At 29.1% G+C, this 20,391-nt stretch overlaps 1 protein-coding gene across 2 annotated transcripts; it reads left to right on the forward strand.

Moving 5' to 3' along the window:
• Window positions 1-834: 834 nt before the first annotated feature.
• On the forward strand, window positions 835-19,649 carry LOC107450542 (uncharacterized). 2 transcript variants are annotated; one of them, XM_016066361.4, is made up of 6 exons: window positions 835-1,011; window positions 7,597-7,762; window positions 10,100-10,241; window positions 12,914-13,073; window positions 18,084-18,214; window positions 19,498-19,649. In XM_016066361.4, the coding sequence occupies exons 1-6, from the start codon at window positions 835-837 to the stop codon at window positions 19,613-19,615; spliced, it is 894 nt and encodes a 297-aa protein (XP_015921847.1). In that variant the 3' UTR covers window positions 19,616-19,649. The 2 variants fall into 2 exon arrangements, with proteins under 2 accessions (XP_015921847.1, XP_042896586.1); XM_043040652.3 differs by lacking the exon at window positions 835-1,011 and adding an exon at window positions 6,906-7,069.
• Window positions 19,650-20,391: the final 742 nt, after the last annotated feature.

Genomic DNA, 20,391 nt, shown 5'->3' on the forward strand with positions numbered 1-20,391 from the left:
GGTAGTGGATGTCGTGATAGGCAATCGGCATCTTTATGTATACGACCAGACTTATAAACAATAGTTACATTGAATTCCTGTAGTCTGAGAGCCCACCGAGCTAACCTACCAGAAGGATCTTTCAATCCTGCAAGCCAGCATAAAGAATGATGATCGGTTATAATGGTGAACGGTCTTCCAAAAAGATAAGGACGAAATTTACTGATGGACCAGATAGCAGCAAGACATTCACGTTCCGTTGTCGAGTAATTTCTTTCGGCCCTGGTCAGTACTCTAGAGGCATATGCAATTACAGTCTCTTTTCCTTTCTGAATTTGAACTAACACTGATCCAATGCCATAGCCACTGGAATCAGTGTGTAACTCTGTGGGGGCATCATGATCGAATATACCCAATACAGGTTCGGTGGTAAGAGCGGCCTTCAAAATTTCAAACGAGTAGCGCTGTTCTTCTGACCACATGAACTTCTCATCACTTTTTAACAGTTTCTGCAGTGGGTACGCTTTGGCACAAAAGTCTTTTATAAACCTACGATAGTAGGAACAAAGTCCGAGGAAACTTTTGATGTCTGAAATTGAAGTAGGTACAGGATACTTAGCGATTGCCATGACTTTATCTGGATCTGGCCCTACTCCTTCTGTACTAACGACATGACCAAGTACCTTGAGTTTCCTTGGACCAATAGAAATATCTTAAATATAATTTTAATAAATATCAAAAATAATCTTACATATAATTTTAGAGAGATTTTGATAACTGTTGCAATTGAAAACTTCTTTCCAGAAATTATCTTATGATACTTGCTATTCCAAAATTTGAAAGGACAAAAAAAGAATGGGGTGTACACCAAGTCACTCATCCATTAATATCCTTGTTGAGCAACAGAATAATCGTCCAGAAGAAAAATTAAGCACAGATGTCCAGTCTAGTCCAACATCATCTCAGCATGATTCATTTCTAGAAAAAAGTTTTTTTCTAGAAGAAGAATTTCAAGATGAAGAATTTTTACAGGTATTTTGATTTTTAAATGCTTAACAGGTATCTTGATTTTTGTATGCTCACAAATGTTATGCGAATTCAAAATAATCAGTGATAATTTTACATTATTAAAAACGTTTATAACACGTTAAGTGGGAGCCTCCAAACAATAGCCCCCAAAATCCGTTGAGCCTCCAAACAATAATACATGCTCGATATTGCTAATTAAATTCTAGTGATAATCAAAATTTAGCTAAATAAAATATAATAATTCGACATTAAAAGTCGATAAATTGGGCATCTAACGTCAAACCATATCTTTTCTCAGGTAATTTAAAGTCTATATAAAATAACTAAATTCTAAATGTGAGTTTTAAAATAAATTAGTGACTAACATATTTTTTCTATTTCGAGAAAATAATCATTGTCCGAAATAGAAAATGATCTAGAAATAATCGAAAAAATAATCATTGTTTTCTGATTCTAAATTGGTACATAAAATTAGGATAATTAATTTAAATTTAAAACTTTTATGTAACAAAACTAACAATGTATTGTAAAACAAAGACATTTTTAAAAATTATTTATGAACTAATATCAAAGTAACGCGTTTTATATGGAAAATTAGAGAAATTAAAACTTTTCCTGCCTCATAGTGGACGGTATTGATAAGTAGCATTAAAAGCAACAACAAGCTTTCTAAAGCGAGAAAGGATTAATCATTAAGTTTCATGAAATAATTAATTTTATTTTTAGAATAAAGAATAAAAACAAGCTTTGAGCTTCATATATATTGACCAAGATAACCATTTTATTACCTCTTTGGACAAAAAATTTAATGATTAATCTCTTTCTCGATTTAGAAAGCTTGTTGTTATTTCTAATGTTACGTACCAATGTCAGTAAGCCTTCTTGACGAAACCAAGCGAATTTAAAATAGAGGGCGCTTTCTTGCTTTTTAGTTTCGCCATCTATTGCCAAAAATACGACTTCAGCCAGACATGCACACGTCACAGCACAGTTCAACGGGCGGACCCATTCATTCATCCACAGGTAGTAATTCTGACCAGAACCAGAAAACGATTAGTTTCCAATTCAGTACCCCAGAGGTATGGATTTACTATGGGAACATGTAACCGGGCAGACTTAATGTGCAACAGTCATCATTTACTACACGGGGAGTCTTAGGCCGGCGGGGATCGAACTCACGACCTCTTGGACCTGGGCCCAACTAACCCGGATATCCCGGTTATTTGCAGACAAATAATTTCTGCTGCTTTTTATCGCGAAACTAAACGAACAAACTATATTAATAATGAGCAGTAACTAATCGGGAGTTTCATGCTTTCAAAAGCAATTTTAGAATAAATTTTAAATCTCGCTAATTAACATCTCATAAGACGAAATATAAAGTGAACTTCTTAACTTTAAAGTTACCAATTTTTCTCAATCGTTTTATGCTTCAGTCATTCAAATTGTGTAATTCCATGTTTCAATATTTTCTGCTAACTTATTCCACTGAAAGGCTAATCGATAAACTTCAATAACGAAAATAACCTTGAGCAAAATAATTCAATGAAACAAATTTTAATATTAAAAATGCAATGATTGTAACGCTTTCTCGAAAATAAGTATGAGTAATCAATATCGGTACCTAAAAGAAGTGAGTTTTTATTCAAAATCATGATTTATTTTTTCCTTTTAATATATGATTTAACACCGTGGTTCTTAAAATTGAGGTTATCGCCTACTGGTGGCATTTTTTAAAACTGAAAAGCCAAACAACGGATCATAAGAAAAGCTAGATATTAGCTGTAAAATGTGTTTATTTTGTTGATTGTTCTTTCTCAGCTATTTAGGCAAAAACTTATCCAAATTAAATGAATCACATAAAACATAGCAGATAAACCAATTTTTATAAAATAAATTGATATTTTGACACGATATTTACAAAAAGAAAATTAGAAAAATCCACTAATTGCTATGTATTTACAAGTCTCAAAGAAGTCAATTGTAATTAACAATATTATAATTATTAGCACTCAAATCTTATTGTTCTTGGATTTTGTATTATTAATTAATATCTAGAATTTTAGAGCTTTAATTAATACCCTGTACTTTAGGAAATTATATTTTAGACTTCTAAACATTAAAGATTAATGCTTATTTTGCTTTTTGTTTTTACATGTACTTTTCAAGTGAGAAGTTTATACAGATTGCTTTATTACAGTATAATATAAAAAGAAAAATACAGTTTTCCATCGTTGTTAATAATATGCTCTGTTTCAGACGAACTTAAATGGTAACATTGATTAAAAAAAGTAAGCACCTATAAAATATATGAAGAACAGGTAACAAAAAATTTATAAAAAATAACCTAAAAACTAACTAACTAAAAAAAAATTGTTCATAAAAATAACAAAGGATAACTAGACTAATCAACACCTCAAATCAAAGTAAAGCACGTAGAGTAAAAAAAATTAAAATATACTTTCAGACCCAGAATTTATATTATTATTAAAAACTTTAAAATACATAATAACTATTCAGTATGAGTTAAGAACAGAGAAACACAAAATAAATAATGTTTAAATACAATTCATTGTCAATACTCCAACTGAACCAAAAAGGTTGTCCGATTTAAAACTTTGCTCTAAACCAGTGTTTCCCAAAGTGTGGTACGCGTACCCCTAGGGGTACTGGAACAGTTTAGAGGGGGTACGCGTTCTTATGCGAAATATCTTGCAACAAACGAAAATTTCAAAAAATTTTATTTAAAAACAAAGCTAGACATGAAAATTTACGATTACGTATTTTTCTATTGGCTATTTTTTGCAGAGCTAACTGTTAATAATTAGTGGTGTCAACAGCCAGTTGTGATTTTTAACTTTTGTGTAATTTTCTTATAGTAAAAAATACATAAATTTTTTTATTAGTGGTACACAGTGTTGCGAAAAATTTACAAAGGGTACACAAAAGTCATAAGTTTGGGAACCACTGCTCTAAAATAACGAAATAAAGACTTGTAAACATTTTAAATTAATGACCATAACCTTGAATTACACTTGTTTTCAAACTCGAGTAATCACTAAGTTAGAGAGTGGGAATTAAATCAGAATTGCTTGTTTTAATTACATCAAAAATGAAATTAATTTTGATTTTTAAGTTGTAAGGGATTGTGATAGCCCAGCAAGCAGTATTTCTTTTAATTACTTATAATTTTTTGCTCGGTGTAAAAAAAATAAATCTAATGGGCGAATGTACGGAAAGTAGATCTAGATGTTAAATAAATAATCCCAAGAAGAAGCAGTAATATATTATTATCTTCAAAAACATACAAATTGGAAAAAACAGTCGGCATGTTTCAAGCGCTAAAAACAAACGTCCATTTTTAAGACTTGCCAGACGTGAATGACACGCAAGACACGTCTGGGAAGTCTTGAAAATTGGAGTTTGTTTTTGAGAGCTTGAAATATGTCGAATGTTATTTCCAATTTGTATGTTTTTGAAGTGAATGAAGTTTTTAATCAAATAATACACATCCAGATACATAAATTGATCAAAATTTTTGGATTTTGTGGCAGTTTTGAGCATTGAGAATTAAATATCGTGATTCCGTTAGGTATCACTTTTGCTGTAAAAGTTAAAGGAATGCTGATGCCGCAAAAATATTTAATTGATAGTACTATACCAATAATTTATTAAAAGTTCCAAAATCGAACTTCATCCTTATTTAAATATTTTTCTTCATGTTTAATGACATTCAAATATTTTATGAAATATGACCTTTATAATATTTCAATTGAAGTATATGTATTCGGTTGAAAACTATAATTAAAGTTTTGTGATCAAACAAGGATAATGTTTGCTTAAAAATGAAGAAAAATGTCCCAATTGAATTAAGTCTTTTTACTACAATAGATTTCGTAGAAATTCAGATATAGTCTTTATGATATCCCTTCAGCAAATAGTGCTGATGTCAAATTTTTAACACTAACTATGAAACATTCGTCCAATAGACTATTGACTTATGCCAGTTTTAGAAAGTCAAGATGTTACCGTAACACTTTAACATCTTCAAAGATTGCAAACGGTTAAATTTTTTAACTTGTCTAAACATTCGCCTGATAATTTATTGATTTTTGCCATTTTTGGGAAGTGTAGATGCTGCTGTAATATTTAAAAATTTTCAAAAATTGCAAAAGTTGCATTTTTTCTTTTGTTTTTTATTGCAGTAAAAATGAAACAGTATTTCTCCGAAGCTAAACTAATTTTTTGACATAAAGAAAAATAATCATGCTTTTAACTCTTAGTCCATGAGACGGATGATTAATTATAGTATAACACTGATTGAAGTTTAATTATTAAGATAAAATTGATGGTGAAAAAACTTCAATAAACCACTCTTAATGTTTGAATTATTTTTTTAAATTTAACTACCCATTTGTATTTTTAATAATAGTTTGAAATTGCAAATCGACTCAGTCCTTCAATAAATATGCGATTCTTCATACCGAAATTAAATGGAATATTGTTTTTTTTTTTTCATTTATTATACTAAACAAGAAAATAGTATTAGAAGAATATAATATAGTGGATTTTCTAACACGATTTATGAGTTATGATGCATTTTTTAATATGAGTTGAATGTTTGTGTAAAAAGGTAAGAGGGTGGGCATTTTATGATCCCCCAATAAGATAAAAATTAGAAACTATTTCTTTTGCACTGAAAATCTATCACCATTCGTCATGATATTAGCAAAAGAAGACTAACTATTGCCTTTATCTCCATCATATAACAGATAAATAGCATTTTCAGTCGGAAGATCTACATTATCATGACATAAATACGAGGAAATAAAGCTAAGTAAAAGTTGTTTTTGTTTTATTTCCATTAACAAAATTGTGTTATAGATTTCTCTTTGACATGTCAAGGAAAATTTCTTTTTATTCATTTATAGAAACATTTGTTCCGGTTTTTGTTTTGCTTATTGCGGTTGTAAGGAAATAAATTTTTTTTAAAGAGAACACCATTACTGGTGTCAAGATTTTTTTCTCTATTTTAATTTATTGACCATATAACATTTCAAAACTAATTAATATAATAATATGTAATTCTAAATATATTTGAAATGTAATTTATAATGCGTATAAAATCAAAGGGGTAAAATTCCTCCCAAATAACACTTCTTTAAAGACAGGCGCCATAAGCTTTATCATGGCTCTTCCGATTTACCGAAAAAATATTTTCCATAATATTTAAATTTTAAAATAAATATTAATGATATTTAACTTACTCGAATTATTAATTTCCAATTAATAATATCAATTAAGTACTCATGGTAAATCGGTGGTAGGTAAGGCAGTAAACTCAATATTTTGCTGTACTTCTCTCTTGTTCTAGGCCTTGATGTTTCATACAATGACAACATAGTAATCTTGATGAGATCTTTTAAACTGTTTTTATTATTTGATTTAATAACTATCATATTATTTGACAAATACGTACGCTTCAATTCTTTGGAATAGGAAACCCAATCCAAACAGTTGGACTTGCGAGACTAGCGAAACAATGCTTAAATCAAGTAAACAACATCAAAATATAAATTGAAGCGAAAAAAGGCAAACTTGCAGTGTTCGCTTTCGCTTTATTTACCAGAAACTGACAAACTTGCAATGTGCATGCTTCCACTGACACTTATTCTCAGACACTGTTGCCTAACGAGCGATTATTTCCAAAATGAGCAGTAATTTTAGAAATCAAATAAAAGTTTTTTTTACCTTTATTAATGGACTTATAGACTTCTTTGAAAAAAAAAGTTTTTTTGCGATAAAATTTTTAATTTATACGAATTATTAATTTCCTATTAAAAATTACGCATGAGTACTCGTGGTAAATCAGAGGCATGCAAAGCATTAAATTCCTTGTTTTTGTGCACTTCTCTCTTGTGGGATCTTTTTATTTATTCTTTTCTGATAATTCGCTTTAATAACAATCATAATATTTGAATAATACGCACTCTGCAGTTGATTGGTATAGGAAACAGAAATCTAATAGATGGACTTGCGAAGGAATACTAAACAAAATCAGGTAAATAACTTTGATATTTGTGGGTAAACTCCCGGGAAATCATTTCGAGGGCAAACTCGCAATGTGCATGTTCACATTGGTACTTATTCTCAGGTGGTGTAGTTTAACGAGAGATTGTTTCCAAAATATACGTAATTTGAAAATAAAATAAAAGTTTTTTTACTCTGGTTATTAGAAATGAACTTATTCTACTCTTAAAAAAGTGCTTTTGCAATAAAATGTTTAGCTGAAATTATGTTTATTATTTAAACAACAAATCGTACGCCATTTAATGTATGATTATAAATATAAAAAAGAGATATTTATTTCTCCCTAAAATTACTATTAACTCATTTTCCCCAAATCATTATATCATTTTCAATACCATATTTTATTTCATTTCCAATATAATCATTTCAAAATATCATTTTCAAAAATATCATGTCAAAATATGTCAAACATTTTGAAATTATTTTTCAAAATATTTTGAAATAATTTATATCATTTTCAAAAATAACAGCTCATATAATGCTAAACTATTATTTTAGGAATCAATTAAGAGCAGTACATCACAAATATCTACTAAATCCAATACAAGTTGGGATTCCGGTATGTATGAGCTTGATGATGAATATTCGCACATTATTACAGAAAACTCAGACCCTAGTAAGGTTCAAGAAGTAAACAGTCAATTCATTCCACGAGACGGTATTGGTAAGCAAGACCTTGCTTCATAACTCCTTGAATCACATAGTTAAAAAATAGCATCAGTAGTCAGACTTTTAAGGAAAAGTAGTTCGAAATTTGTTTATATTTTTTTAAATTTTTAATAATACAGGGTTATTCATAATTCCCTCCGGGCAGGAACTGGACTATCGCATTGATGCATGCCGTGTGACCAAGGGTTCACACATAGAACACCTCTGTAATGTATATAAGTAAAACTTGAATAGTTTCGGAATAATTTCATATGTTTCTTTTTTTCATATTCGTCTTCTTTTTTTCACTACAACGCTTCGAAACCCCGAAGGGAATTATGAATAATCCTGTATAACTGTAAGATTTGATTGCACATACACACACGCATATATATATATATATATATATATATATATATATATATATATATATATATATATATATATATATATATATATATATATATATATATATATATATATATATATATATATATATATATATATATATAGCAGCCAACTTGTACGGTTGCTGAAAAAGATTTTACACAATGGTAGTAAATGAACAAGTAAAGTTGGAAAGAATTTTTAGTAATTAAACTAATTAAACATTGAAGAGCTAAGTAAGCTAACAAGTAGATCATATTTACATAACATAATTATTGGTTTGTCGTGGTAGGGTGAAATTTTTTTTGAAACTTTAAGATTTAATACGTCAAACTGCTATAATGCTGCTACTACTAAGGATTTTTTTTTCTTTAACATCCAAGTTTGCATCTATATATATACATATATATATATATTATTTATTCCTTTTTTTAATGTTTCAATTACGAAATAAATGAAAATAGAAAATTTCTTATGTCTCCTCAATCTTTAAATATTTCGTTCCGGCTGTCTTTGACAGTTAAAATTGTCGTCCACTCATAACTTTTATTTTAAGTCATAGATAACGAAATCCTCAATTTCTTAAAATTACCACAATTTAGAGCGGATATCAGAAGAAGTCACCATGTCCTCCCAACAATGCGTTGACTTTTACGGCTTTATTGAAATGAGTAAAAGAAATTCTCAAAAGAAATAATACTTTCAAAAAATATCAGGTGAAAATTACCAGAATCAATAAAAATAAATATAATCAATGATCATCTTTGTTAGTATATAAACTTTATTTCCATCTAAAAAGGAGTTTTATTTATTTTATTTTATAACCGTCGCAGAAATGCCGACCCAATTTTTTGGGTTTACGACTACTAATGTTCAACTTCGTAGCGTTGTAATTTTGAACTCAATTCAGAAGACAAGGGAACTCCTGGATCAAGTATTGGGGAAAATTTTGCATTCGTGGAGGACTTTTTGAGGAAACTAATCCGCATTTGCGTTACATGGAGAGAAAAATCACAAAAAACTCCCACTGCAAGGATACTCTAACCCATGATCCGTCTGCCACTGAGGATGCTTTTACGTCAGCACTGTGGTCGGTACACGCTGGATGCGGAATGAAAGGCAAACGCTCAATCCCCTGAGTAGCCACGTCTGAAAAAAATGTTTAATATTAAATTTCGATTTTTGCTAGTTTTAAGCCATCCTATAAATATCAGTTCTAAACGAAGTAATGACAATCTATTTTCCAAACCCAAAGTATTTTCTTATATAATTCTAATTTTCTAAAATAATTGAGGTACGAAAATTATATAAACGAAACACATAAAATAATGTCTGCTACAATAACATAAGAAATAAATCGTATTAAAAAAAGTTAGATTAAGAGAGTGCTATAACGCGAGAAAAACTTTACATGGCAAATAATGTTTAAAGTTGAAAGAAAAATTAGTTCAGGTAAACTATGAAGTTTCAAGTGCAGAACAAAAATTTTTTTCAAATTATCAAAATGCAAACAAATTATTACCGGATAACTTCTCTTCTGCGCAATCCTAAGTAATTTTAAATTTTGCCATAAAATTTTTTGCATTTTTATATTTTGAAAACATTTTTGCATCATTTGAAACTTCATGGTTTACTCTTGATTTACCGAAACTAGCTTTTCTCAAAACTTTAAAATAATTATGTTAGTAGAAGAGAATCTTCCATGAAGGATTTTTCCTGTGATATAGCGTGCTCTTAATATTTCGGCTTTTTAAATCTGCACATGGATTCCGTCTCCATAGAAATGCATGATTTCAGACAAACTAAACTGGTTTGCTATTTTACAATAAAACTATAAATAATAACTATCACCTTATACCCATTTTTTAGATATAATTGAAGTATCTTATCTAGTTTAGTAACTAATTTCTAAAATAAAGTATTTTAATATGACATTACAATAAATAATTCCGTATTATATTTGTAGAGCTACTAATACAAGGGAAAGCTTGCCCAAGGAAATTAAGCTCCCGCGATCGAGAAAAAATGGCGCAGCAAGCAGTCATTGAAACATTGAAAGATGAAGGTCTTGTGATTAGACCTGGGTCTAGAGCTGTTGGAGGAATAAGGTACGATTTTTTCTATTTTCCTGAGAAAAATTAAAATAAATAACCTACATAGATTCATAAGAAAGCAACACTTTGATTTATTAATATTTCCCTGGTCGATTAGTACTAAAAACTACTGAACCAACGCGCAGATTTCAGAGACTAACTGAATATAATAATTAAATAAATATAATGAAAAGACATTGGATTACCCAAAACTAAACTTTTTCATTTTACAGGATATTCCGGAATTTTGAAAAAATTTACGTTTATAAGCACAATATTTTTAAAAAAAAGTAGTTTCTGCAGATCAGTAACTGTTATTATTAAATGTTAAATTTTTGTTATTAGCTGTTAACTGATTAATTTCAGTAAATGTTATTATTAATAAATTAATTTGTATTAACCTGCATTTTCAGCTTTTCATTTGCCTTGTTGGTCAGCTCCTTGTTGTTCAGCAAGGGTGGTTACTCAAAACTTTAAAGATTTTAACAGAGAGCTTTGAATTTAAAAAGATAACAAATAAAATCTTAACAAGTTTACTTGATATAAATGCCATTGATACTTTGACATTTTGAATGCTTAATACTGTAAACGAATCCTCGCTATAAAAACTTAGCTGATGGGGTACATATGTAATAATCAACACTACTTAATAACAGCAGCATTCAACTCCCAAATAAATACGCTTGAAAAGCTTACTTTTGCAACTTAATCGAGCAATTTTGTGTGGCTCAATTATATGTCTGCTCACGAACTGAATTACGGTAGGGCGTTCGGGGTACATTCTCAGAACTCAAACTTTTAAGTGGCCTCCAAATTGCAACTAACTAATTACTTTTAAAATTTCATTTCAAAAATTTAAATTTTAATAATTTTGTAGAAAAATATTCATTAAGTGATTCGAATTCTTTTAAATATCCCTGCGTTTTTACAAAATGAAGAGGCCTCCAAATAGGATTTGTGACCTCGAAATGTGTAAATCGGTCCCTGTGTCATATTCCAAAAAACTAGCTACTGAAATCGATTAGGATCTTCTGAACGGCTTGTCGTTCTTGCATTCATACCCTAAGTTACACACTAAGAGAAAATTCTGATTACTGTAAGGCAATCTGAATTGGAGAAACTGTCACTTGTTGTAGAGGTAGAAGGAAGTATACAATTAAGTTAAAATACCCCTAACCACGGCTTCGAATCAAGAAATCGGCAAATAAACCAGTAGTAAAAGCTCCTGGTTTGGTGAAGGTTAACAGGAATTGCATTTAAGTGCGGATAAAAGGTTTTTAGAACACCCTTTAATAGTTTTTCAAGCTAACCACGATTCTTTGACTTCCAGAAGACAAATGGAAAACTCTGAACTCTGGCAGGCAGTCGGATGCATTGAAACAGGACACTCTATCCCAGATATTTCTCTTTTTTTTTTTCGACGTCCATCATTCTCTCATTTCAGGATTATGCAAATAATTCGAAACCAGCTAAACAGTTTTCCGAAGACCTATGGCTGGATATCCAAGGGTTACGACCCTCGCGGAGGATCGATATATTGCAGTTGTAGCCAAGCGTAATCAAAATGCGACCTCCTCACTTTCACTTCAATGGTTACAGCGGTCATTTGGTAAGACGATATCTACGACTACTGTTCGTCTGCCGCCACTGTATGCCCGGGTACCACGAGTTTGTATTCTTTTATCTGACCAATCCGAAGAGGCACGATTAAATTGGTGCCGCAAGCATGTGAATTGGACTGTGTCTGATTTGAGCAACGTTATGTTCTCAGATGAGTCTAGATTTTCCCAGCAACCCGAAGACAAGCGTCTAAGGTTCTACGAGGAAACAAGAAGCATGCAATAGGCAGCAGAACCTCACCGAACATCACGCATTTTGAGGTGGAAGCTTCATGGTCTGGGCAGAAAATTCAATGGAATATTGCACAGACCTGCACATCTACAAACGAAAATCTGCGATGGCTGTACGGTATCCATATGGAGTCCTAAATACAACTATGGAACTGAACGCTACAGCAGTTGGTCCTACTTTTATTTTACTGGACGACAACGCACCTATTCATAAAACTACCTTCGTTGACAACTATTTAGAAAGTGGGGGAGTTGCACTTATAGAGACTTACTCATCGGATTTTACTCTGATTGAAAATCTTTAGAATTCCCTCTTTCGAGCTATGAGAATATCCTTCTTCAGCCACTCTCACAGATTTAGTAACTGCTCTAAAAGAGGAATTGCAATCACTGAACTCATGTGGACCACATGTTGTACACTCTGTGTGAAAATGAGTGAGAGTGAGAATGAAATGAAAATGAGCTCACATACCTTATTTACGTCAGATATTGTTATTGTTTTTCTTAATTTTAAACATAGTTTTGTGAATGACGCTCATAAGACGTCTGCATAACTTTATGCAAATTCAATATATTTTTCCTTTCTGCATGCTATTCTTCCTTCTGTTTTATGAATGAACATGTTTGTTACTTTCCTGCAGCATTTCTGGTAAATCAAAGTAGTGCTTGTCGATTTTTTCGCATTTCACTGTTCTGTACTTAACTTTTAGATATGTCCTTACTGCATTTATTTTACAGATTGTAAGTAGAGAATTTACCCTAGTTGTATACCCTATCATGTTTATAGTATTACATTATATTTTTGAATTAATCAATAAATCTATTTTCCCATTTAAGGTTTGACTTCGTTCCAGCTGAAAATACTCTTTCAAAATCGTCTTCATCATGTCCCAAACTTCCACCAATCAATATTCGCAAGAAATACAAACGAAAAAAAGCAGAACTTACTTACGAAGAAATCGAACAGAAACTAATTAAAGCTGAAGAAAGAAGAAAGGTATTCAATTTATCTCTAAGAAAATTTTATCGGTAGAAACCACAAAGAGCATTTACTCTTATTCTCGTAAATGGATAAAAGTTTTTGATATGAAATTCATTAAAAGAAGGATTAGAAGGCTGCTTTTTATTCACTTTTTTTCTAATTATATTTTACACAAAAATCTAATTGGAGTAAAAACTTTTAAAAATTGAAATTTACAAAATACTTTTTTTTTCTTAATGGAATTGTAAAATTTATCGAGCTAATTTTTTTACTCTATAACAGAGATGGGCTATTCAAGAAAATTTTAGTCATGGCTAAATTTAGACAGAATAATTTTATTCTGAATGAATTTTCATCAGCAAATGTTGTCATTATTCATCATTCATTATGCAAATTTTTGAATAATCATTGATGAATAAATTCTTTAGTCTTGACTAATTTTCTGAATAAAATTTTGAATAACCTGGGAAAAAGGCAAATATTATGTAATTTCTTTTAAAACTTGCACGCTGATTACAGTAATCGATAGAAATTAATTAATTACATCTATAATTACACACTAATCTGCTATAGGTAATTCGTGTTTAAAATTATCACGATAAGAAATAATCAAAATTTCTCCTTACAAGCAGTTATGATTATTTGTAATCAAAAAAAGTAATTAATCAGTATTAAAAGTAATCGAAACCTATGACTGCTAACAATCGTTACTACTTGTAATCATAAAGTACGATAACAAGAAATCATAATCTAAGGATTATTAGCAATCTCAAATACAAGTAAATATAATATCTCAAATACAAGTAAGTATAATAGACGATTACTGCGCTATTAACTATAATCATAATTTCAAGTGAGCTTGATTACATTGTAATCGGGATTGTATAAAATTTTATTACTTTTCGTAACAATGCATAACTTGTATATCTAAACTAATTTTATTGCTTGGTTTACTCATGAAAAATTATAAACATTATATTATATATAAACATACGTATGTTTATGCATTATACGTGCATAAATACGTATGCATATTGTATATACGTAAATATATACGTATGTATATTGTATGTACACATGACATTAGGGTACATTATGTGTATATTATATGTGTAAGTTGGCGTTCTGTTTGCAATTACGTACATACACGGGTAAATCCTCTGCATGTGAAAACTTACACACGTAAGCAGACGCGTTGTATGTACATACGTAAGTAAGTTCGAATGTTTGTACAGGCATACTTACATTCGAATGCACGATGTATACACATGCGTACATACATACGTAGGTACGTTGTATGTACAAATATACACACATATGTACATAGATTGTCATTATACAGAGTGCAAACATGCATATGCAAGTACATTGTATAAACATCCGTACGTACTTTGTACACATATGCGTACAAATAATGTGCAAACTACGTATAATATGTACCTAGACTATGCGTACAAGCGTACGTAATGTAGGTACGTTTTGCACATACACATATACATTGTAGAACACATATACAAAGTATATACACGTATGCATTGTATGCACGTACGTACATACAATGCGCACGTTTATATACATACATTGTCTGTTCATTTGTTAAATAAATATAAATTAAATAAATAAATATGATGTATTTATTTAATTACGAACATCTTATTTATCTATACATGCATGTAATTTGTATCAGTAAAAAAAATTATATCCTATATAAACTTTCGTAAAGTCGTGTCAAAGTTTTCAAAAAATTTTATATTTGTAATAAGTTTAGTAGCTTTTCTAATAAATTATTATAACTTTTCTAATAAATTCTGTTGTTTCTCAAATCGTAAAATAGGCAATGATTTATATTTTATTTGCTAATATTAAACAATAATAATTAAAAATTAACTTTTGTTATTTATTTCTGTTTTTCATTTCTTTTTCTGAATGTTAAAATATGACATATTTAACTAAGGAATGTAAAATATGGTCAAACTAAATAAAAATCACAAAACTAATATGATTTTGCTGGAAAAAGCAAAATAAAGTAGAATAAAATTTTGAATCCTGGGAAAATTATTAAAAAAATTAGTTTTATGCATTCCTCTTCATCATCATTTTTGAAATGTAATTTTATCTTAGAAGACCTTTGATTAGGAAATTATTACTTCCAAAGTAAATTATTAAACTATGAGACATCAAAATTAAGATTTCGAATTTCATATTACTACGTACTCGGAAGAAAGAAAAAGTTACTGAAAATCAAAATTTTGCGTACTTTATTTTTTTAATGTTTGTGTACTTTTACAAAAATTAGAATTTTTATTATTAATTTTATATATAAACAAATCTATTTTGACGTTGACAGCGTTTTTTAATAATTTAATTATTTCTTCAATCAATCTTACTCTTTGACGCAGAATCTTTATTAAACATATTTTTCATGCTTTTTTCCTTATTTTGCTTTATTTAGGTCAACATAAGTGAAAAATATTAGATTTAGCATTTTAATAATTGGTTATGAAATACAGCATAAAACAGTGCTTTTTTTTGCGTTAAAGGTCTTCCTAACACGGCTCCCTTCCAAGCAATACTTTTTCAAATTCGTACTCATTTGTAGTTATTTAGGTCTAAGAGAAACAGTTATTCATCATTGAAATTATTTTAATTTACAAATTCAATTATTCATAAATTTTTGTAACATGAATGAAAAAAATACTTCTTTTTTTGGGTTTCATATTTTAGTACAAATAAAATTCCAATTATCTAACAGATTTTTTTTTAGTAGCTATTAGACTGTATTTTACGATTAAAAAATACCAAAATATATTTTTTACTTGTATTAAGAGCTTCAAAAAAATAGATAAAAATATATGAAATATATGTCCAATCTGTCAAAGGGTTAAATCCCTTTTCAGATAGATTGAGCATGCGTGGAAAAAAGGGATTGCTTAGGAGCTCGTACGGTTTTTTTTTTTTTTTTTTCTCGAACATCAGGAGGTGGTGTAAAACTGGAGAGGGGAAATGTATTTTAAGTCTCTTTATTTAATTTTCACAAATAAACTAATGAATATGGATGGTTGATCATGTAAAGCTCAACACAGATGGTGCTAGGGGTTAAAATTCGTCGTAAAATTCCGTACTACTTCTGATTGATTTTTACACCTAAGCTTGAAAAAGCACGTCAACCAACATTGGTTGTAGTGTTTACAAAATAACGTGTCTTTTCAATTTAAATTTCAATTAAACAAACAAAAAATATTTTCGAAAATTCCTCAAGCATGCTATGATACAACCCAAAAAATGACACTATTTTGCCTGACTATAGCCAAATAAGGGATGACACTCAAAACATCATCGCAAACCTTACACTTCATATTAATTTTCTTAAATGTGTTTTACTCTCACAACCAGTTAAAATTTGCAAATTACAGGGAACTCTTATGAATGGTGGAATTACGCGTAGTGTGTTATACAGTCTAAGAACAAAATTAACGCACGTGAGTTTTATTTGGAATAGTCACAACAGAATATTGTTTTATATTTTTCCCAGTCAACAGCGCCATCTGTTACAGAACTTTGTAAAAATTTTGAAATTTGTTGAGAATAAGTTCTCGAGTTTTCTTAAGAAAACACAGCAAACCATACATTTCCATCTCTGAACATTATTTTAATTGATATTTCAAATCATCAGTTACTTTTTGGAAACCCGGTCGATTTATGGATGTTCTTGGCAAATGACTTATTCTATGAAACAATTAATGTTCTATAACAACTCAAAACACTATTGTTTGTGATAATAGCAACACTATGAAGGAATTGTTAGAAGTTAATGTTATTCCATAATTATAATTAATGTTAAATATAATGTTGTTATTATTAATAATTAATATTATTCCACACATTACTGATAGAACCAAAAAATAAACTTCCGCAATCACTTTGTAATTCTAATCATTTTCATGTTCTTTTGAGTTATTAAATTTCATGTAAGTTTGGTTCAATTTGAAAAATTCGTTCATGGTGTTTAAATTTTCACATGTGTGTAGTTAATTTATTCTTATTCCATTGAGAAAATTTAAGCGGTGAATTGCATAACCAATTTTAAAAGTACACCATACTAAATAGTATTTTGAAAAGTGTTCACTTTTAGCAAAATTAGTACCTGTGAATCTGCCATTTAACTTACTTTACACCCTTGAACCCTGACACATTGCTTTTCTTTACATGTAAATATAAATATGTGATCTACCCTATACTGTTACTGCACTGTAATAAATTTTGGTGTAAATACAAAACTGTAGTTATCGTTCTAAAAAAAAAGATTGCAAAATTGACAAAATAATATTGTTTGATAGAATTAAAACGAATATATTGCTAAAAATTTGCTTATTTTTTAAACAAAATACTTTTGCAGTGAAGCCATAAATTTATTCTAAAACGCATTAAAATACGAGCTGTCAATAAACAAACAAACAAAAAATGAATAAATAAATAAATAAAACTATAACAGTAAAAAAGTAAATTAAAACTGTGTGACTACATGCACTGTAAAAAAAATTGAGTTTACCTCAACACCAAAAATGGTGGCAACTATAAGCCAAACTTTTTTACAGTGTATAATTAAATTCAGCCATATTAAAGATTATTTTGAGGTAGTAACAAGATATACTTCGTAAAATTTTAAATTTTTTTAGTCAAATTCGGTTCTGATGAAAATATATTTTAAAGGATATTGAAGTGGATAATCCTCTAGCGTAAAACACCACTGTAAAAAGTATTTTAGTCGTTATTCTGTTACTTAGTTGAATGTTATTTTGTTACTCATTCATAATTTGTTGACAATGAAGCGAAATAAATAACATTCATTATATACCTAAACCGGTCAAAATTTACAAATTTTAACAATTTCTCTAGAGTTATAGTTTTTAATAAAAAGTAATCAATCTAATCATCAATTTTTTACAGTTCTTAACTTCCTGAGCTGGTAATGAGACAAAACATAGAGTAAAATTTCACATATCTTATAAATATATTTAATTCTAGAAAAAACTTGAAGAAAAGCTTAGTAAATTAAATTTGAAAGATCGTCAGGAGTTGCAAGCAACGTTGGAACAACAAACAGAAATCAACCGTCAAAAAATAGAAGAAAAATTAACAACAACTTTGAAGAGTAGGTGAGTAAAATAAAAATACAATCCATTCATACAAAAATATGTATTTTGTGGGATATCAATTTAAATTTAAACTTATTTTATTCTTGATTGCAAATATGCTATATATTTGGAATTATTTTATTGCTAGCCAAAACTGACGTGGATAAAAAATAATAATAATAAATAAGTAAATTCTTGTTCCATTCTATAAGACATATTTTTAGGTTTTCAAAACAAATTTATTTTTATTTCTGAGTCTGTTTGAAAAATAAAATAGATTGATTACAGTAGGATAATTTACTACATACACGAAAATGGAGGATGTTATTCAGAAATGCAGACTATTTGCATAAAGCAATATTTATAGTAAATATATTTTTATTTACATAGTAAATATATTTTATTTTTATATATTATTAATATAGTAAATTTATTTTTATTTAGTTATATATTTTAAATTACTTTGAAAAATGCATACTAATTTTAATAATAAATCCAATATGATTTGAACACATTTTTCTGATTTTCATGGATTATTTCCTCATATATTTTAGAGACAATAGAGAGATTTTTCGCTATCATGTAGTACCCTGTATGTCGATTTATGTAAATTCTGCGCTAACTCTATAAATATCCAAGATTGTTCGGTAGTACATATATTAACGTGCAGGATTCAATATGAGAGAGGAATATCTCTCAACTCAACCAGGGGTATACAAATTCTAATTGCCATAGTATCTAAAATATTGTCTAAATATTGTTTTTTTTTTTTTTTTTTTCTAATTTTAAAAACGAAAATCTGGTATTTTTGGGAGGGTTGCTCACTCTAAAAAATTGGTTCTGGCTCTTAGAAATTAATTTTTATAGATCCTAGCAAAGAAAACATTATAAATTTCTCAAAACATAGCCAGCATAAAATTAAGATCTAAAAAAAATGTACAAAAAATTAGCTTCTAATAAATATTTCCAATTTGATGTCCATGATTAATAAATGAGATGGGTTATTTTTACAATTTCTGATTATTTGATTATAAAAGATCCAGAAAAAAAGCACCTAAAAGGAAAAACAAATAAATGCTCCTCTTAAAATCCATTTAAGTAGTGAATTTTAAGTTGTTCAGGAAACATTTTTTTGTTATTCTTTTCAGAACAGATTTCAGCTTTTTTTTAAAGTAAATTGTCTTATATAATTTTAAAAACTTCGAAATTTAAAATAGGAAATAAAAGGTTATTTATATTTACAAAGCGTATCTTTTTTATAAGTTATTTTAGAAAAATGTTGACACCTACTTTTCTTATTTCAGAGAAAAACATTTTATAGAATTGCGAGATAAGTTGAAAGCTCGTGAAGAACACGCAAGAAAAGTGAGAGAAAGGAAACAAATGCAAGAAAGTGGTTTTAAATACATAATGCCACCTTGAAATTATGAAAAATAAAATAGTTATTTTTGTTCTTGCTCTTTTCATATTTTATCAAAACTTACAAACTAGTTTACAGATCATAATCAAATCAAAATAAAAAGTTTCGTTATAATTCCCAAGTTCAAATAGTTTCACATTTAGATAATTTTTTTTTAATTAATAACCATGAGAGAATTCTTAAAAAGCACAGCTATTTATTTATATGTGTCTTATAGCAATTCCAAAATTTTTTGAATGAAATTTATTAAAATAATTAGAAGTTACCCAGCAACATGCAGTATTTACCATGTAAAATGACATTAACGATTGTAAGACCCAGAAACAAGAAAGATGTTTTCTTTTAACTTATCAAGCAGGCAGAGATTTTCTTATATTCAAGTTAGAATTGCACGGGGGAACATTCCTGTTGCATGAGATTGTTTTAACGGATCTTGGATATTTTCCCGTCGCGGATTTTTAAACTGCAATCAGTTTTTTTCTCCAAGCTACGGTTTTCCTTTTTATAACACTTTTAGTCTATTTTTTGTCGAAATGTACAAGTTTAAGAACGTTATATGTAAGAGGGAGACGAGTAAATGTTTCGACAAACTTCTAAAGGAATCAGAGCACATGATCCGGATTAAAATTACATTGGAACCGCCCGGATATGTCAAACGCCGCTAGGGGAACCTCACTATTATGAACTCTGTTTCTTCCCGTGTTTCTGAACAGGTCATACTAGGAAAGTGCCCAAAGTGGTTAGTGACATTTCTGGGCATGGGTTCCTATGCAATTTT

This window comes from Parasteatoda tepidariorum, chromosome 11 (genome assembly GCF_982258835.1).
Source record: "Parasteatoda tepidariorum strain Cologne lab strain chromosome 11, Ptep-v5.0, whole genome shotgun sequence".
NCBI classification, from domain to species: domain Eukaryota; kingdom Metazoa; phylum Arthropoda; class Arachnida; order Araneae; family Theridiidae; genus Parasteatoda; species Parasteatoda tepidariorum.

What these genes read in the sequence shown, in the direction of transcription:
- LOC107450542 (XM_016066361.4), top strand. Translation starts at nt 835, where the DNA reads ATGGGGTGTACACCAAGTCACTCATCCATTAATATCCTTGTTGAGCAA. An exon ending in AAGATGAAGAATTTTTACAG is followed by an intron (nt 1,012 to 7,596) that starts GTATTTTGATTT and finishes CTATTATTTTAG; the next exon opens with GAATCAATTAAGAGCAGTAC. An exon ending in AAGCTGAAGAAAGAAGAAAG is followed by an intron (nt 13,074 to 18,083) that starts GTATTCAATTTA and finishes ATTTAATTCTAG; the next exon opens with AAAAAACTTGAAGAAAAGCT.